General features: G+C 55.8%; 1 protein-coding gene across 1 annotated transcript; it reads left to right on the forward strand.

Annotated features, from left to right (window-relative positions):
- The first annotated feature begins 2,098 nt into the window (after positions 1 to 2,098).
- GPR4 (G protein-coupled receptor 4) lies at positions 2,099 to 4,058 on the forward strand. Its single transcript, XM_077747442.1, is given in 2 exon segments — positions 2,099 to 3,859; positions 3,862 to 4,058. Coding segments are annotated over 2 exon segments (999 nt in total). The 5' UTR covers positions 2,099 to 3,057.
- The last annotated feature ends 5 nt before the right edge of the window (positions 4,059 to 4,063 follow it).

The raw sequence follows: 4,063 nt of genomic DNA on the forward strand, positions 1-4,063 counted from the left end.
CCCTGGGAGGGGCTGGGGGACGTTGGGGAGGGGGATGGGACTCTGGGCATGGAGGCCTCTCCACGGAGGTGAGGAGGTGAGGAGGTGAGGAGGTGAGGGAGCTTAGTCCTAAGACGCTCTGAGAAAGAGCAAAGGCTTTGAGGCTGAAAGGAAGGTCCTGGGCTTTGTGCCTGATAAGATGGGGGAGGGGAGGCGGGGAAGAAAGTCAGGCAGCGCCTTGTCACCTGGGGCAAGCAGGTTGCATTTTGCCCTAAATCCAGTGGGAATGCATTGGGGAGGAGGGGGAGGTTCAAGCATAGAAGTAAGCCGAGAAGTGATTTCCATGTCACAAAGACCTTTGTCCCTGTGGGAAACGAGTTGAAGGGAACCACGATGGCAGCCTGGAAAGCGGTGAGGAGCTACTGCAAGGGTCCGAGCAAGAAGCGGTGATTGTAGTGAACATCAGACATGGCAAGGGCTTCCGAGAGACATGCGTGGATTGAGGATTTATTGTGGAGGAAGAGCCAAGAGGACTTTCCCATGGAAAGATGCGTAGGCATCTGGAAGGTTCCCAAGAACCCGATGCAGGACCTTGGGCTTATCCCTTCCCCTGTCCCGGCCTCGGTTTTCTCATCTGTCCAGCTGACCTGACCAGTGGTTTTCTAGGTGTGTCCTGGGGTCCCCTCACCCCACCTCATTTCACGGAGAACACTGAGCAGCTTTTCACTGTCTTAGATGGTTTCCAGTTAAGATCTTGCTTAAAAAGATTAATAATAATAATAATAACATAATGCTGATGATGTTTTCACAGCTTAAAAAACTAACTCTGGGGACACCTGGGGTGCTCAGTCAGTTGAGCATCCGACTTCAGCTCAGGTCATGATCTCACGGTTCGTGGGTTCGAGCCCTGTATCCTGCACTATGCTGACAGCTTAGAGCCTGGAGCCTGCTTTGGAGTCTCCCTCTCTCTCTCTCTGTCTCTCAAAAAATAAAATAAAACGTTAAAAACATTTAAGAAACCCTAACTCTGTGCTAAGCTCTGGACAGAGTGGCTTCCGAAGATGCCACTGATTGAGAACTTGACTCTCCTTTCCTCTGGGGCTGACAATGGTCAAGGGAGAGGGTGGTCCATGAGTGTCTTTGCGCTGTGTTTCCAGGTCTTCCCAAGGGGTAGAGATAGGCCCAAGATTCTCTCAGAAAGGCTAGGGCAGGGGAGAGGCAAGGAGGGAAGCAGTCCCCGAGGGAGGTTTGCAGGCCATTTCCAGGGCTTCCCCTTGCTGTCCGAATGTGATCGCATCCAGCAGCTCCTCCTCATGTCCCCTCCCCACCCCACCCCCCAGTCCAAAGCAGCCATAGTTCCCAGCCCTCACTATCCAGCCGAAGGCCCTTTTCTGTCCAGGTCCAGATCCGGAACAGGATCACAGGCTGGAGAAAAAGGTGAGAGCCAAGATTGTCCCTCTTTCGTCATCAGGACCTTGGACAGGTCTCTGAACAGCTCTGTGCCTCAGTTTGTCAACTAGAAAGGATAGCGGTACTTTCCACGTAGGGTTCTTGAAAATGTCATGAATTTATACCAATAAAAGCGCTTAGGACAGGGTCTGCTGTGTGGTGGGGCTTAATAAACTATCTGTTATTATCCGTCATTATCATTGTCAAGAATGGGGAGCCCTGGGTACGTAGTGGAAGACTGGTCCCAGCCCTCGGCACGGCCTTGCTGTGCATCCTTGAGGGGAGCGACCAGCCTTTCTGGGCCTCACCTCCCTGTCTGTGAAATGACATTTCCTCAAACATGATGCCATACTTGTGCGCTTTACACAGTTCCCGGAAGGAAGTTCCAAAATCTGAGTTGGGTCTTTATTTTAATGTCTTTCAGGGAAAATGTATCTGGATCCCCAAATCTGCATTTTTAGAGATCCGTTGCTTAGAATGAGGCTCAATTAGGCATCACCAGGACATCCGTCATCTTGCAGCCTAGAGGTTATGGCGAGGGGTAAGGGGAGAAGGGGTCGCCTGTGACTCCCCTCACTGCAGACCTCTCTCCCTCCCTGCAGGCGCTGTCAAGTCAGCTTTGACGTGTGAGGCAGACCACCTCACCTCACCGCTCGGCTCCCACCAAGACCAAGAGCAAGCTGGAGCCCCTCCCCGGTCCCCTTCACTTTCCTCACTCCATCCATAATCCTCCTTGGTAACAGCTCTTACTCATCTCCTTCCTGGTTCTTAAAAACCCTTCACACATTCCCCAGACTGAGGGCTCCTGCTTTTCCATAATCTTCTCTTTACTGGTTACCTTGCTTATTTCCTTATTTCATACTGGGGTCCTGGGAAGTGTCAGCACCCTGACTGACCCTCCCTGGTGTTCTCAACACTCCCTAATTACGGTCCGTCTTACCTCAACACTGTCTTGCGTATTTCGCCATTTCAACACAGCCTCACGTACTTTCTCCATCCTCTCCAAATATCTCCCTCTTTTAAAAAACTTTTTAAATGTTTACTTATTTTTGACACACACACACACACACATGCACGCACACACGCACGCACACAGAATCCAAAGCAGGCTCTGGGCTCTGAGCTGTCAGCACAGAGCCTGAGGTGGGGCTTGAACTTACGGATGGCGAGATCGTGACCTGAGCCGAAGTCAGAAGCTTAACCGACTGAGCCACCCGGGCGCCCCGTACAAATATCTCCCTCTTACCACTGCCCGCTCATGCCTTCATCTCCTCCATAAACCAATTTTTGTGATACCCCAATACGCCCTCATTTAGGCTTTGACTGGGTCTGTAGACACCTCCCTCGACAAGACAAAGCTTTTTTAATCCCGCCGCCCCACACCCCCCAGCCTCCTTCCTAGCATAATTCTATCCTTCCTCCAACTTTTCCCTCTTCAGCTCTACCCTTCCCCGCCCAGGCCGGCCCACCATTCACGGTCACCCTCATCTCTTCCCCGTGGACCACGTCCCACCATGTTCCCCTGAGCCTCCAAGGAGGGGGCTCAGGGGGCCCGATGGCCTCCCGCCCCCCGTGGCCCCACAGCCCCCGCGGGCCAGGGGAAGCGCCTCCAAAGCCCCAGTGCCGAGCATGGGCAACCGCACGTGGGAGGGATGCCACGTGGACTCGCGCGTGGACCACCTCTTCCCGCCGTCCCTCTACATCTTCGTCATCGGGGTGGGCCTGCCCACCAACTGCCTGGCGCTGTGGGCAGCCTACCGCCAGGTGCGGCAGCGCAACGAGCTGGGCGTGTACCTTATGAACCTGAGCATCGCCGACCTGCTGTACATCTGCACGCTGCCGCTGTGGGTGGACTACTTCCTGCACCACGACAACTGGATCCACGGCCCCGGCTCCTGCAAGCTCTTCGGGTTCATCTTCTACACCAACATCTACATCAGCATCGCCTTCCTGTGCTGCATCTCCGTGGACCGGTACCTGGCTGTGGCCCACCCGCTGCGCTTTGCCCGCCTGCGCCGCGTCAAGACGGCCGTGGCCGTGAGCTCTGTGGTCTGGGCCACGGAGCTGGGCGCCAACTCGGCACCGCTGTTCCACGACGAGCTCTTCCGTGACCGCTACAACCACACCTTCTGCTTTGAGAAGTTCCCCATGGAGGGCTGGGTGGCCTGGATGAACCTCTACAGGGTTTTCGTGGGCTTCCTCTTCCCGTGGGCCCTCATGCTGCTGTCATATTGCGGGATCTTGCGGGCCGTGCGGAGCAGCGTGTCCACCGAGCGCCAGGAGAAGGCCAAGATCAAGCGGCTGGCCCTCAGCCTCATCGCCATCGTGCTGGTCTGCTTCGCGCCCTACCACGTGCTTCTGCTCTCACGCAGCGCCGTCTACCTGGGCCGCCCGTGGGACTGTGGCTTCGAGGAGCGGGTCTTCTCGGCCTATCNAAGGCCCTGCACAATCTACTCCGCTTCCTGGCCAGCGACAAGCCACAGGAGATGGCCAACGCCTCGCTCACCCTGGACACACCTCTCACTTCCAAGAGGAACAGCATGGCCAAGGCCATGGCGGCTGGCTGGGCGGCAGCTCCACCCTCCCAGGCGGACCAGGTGCAGCTGAAGATGCTGCCGCCGGCACAGTGAGCCTC

The sequence above is a fragment of the Crocuta crocuta genome, unplaced genomic scaffold (assembly GCF_008692635.1).
Source record: "Crocuta crocuta isolate KB4526 unplaced genomic scaffold, BGI_CrCroc_1.0 scaffold334, whole genome shotgun sequence".
Lineage (NCBI taxonomy): Eukaryota > Metazoa > Chordata > Mammalia > Carnivora > Hyaenidae > Crocuta > Crocuta crocuta.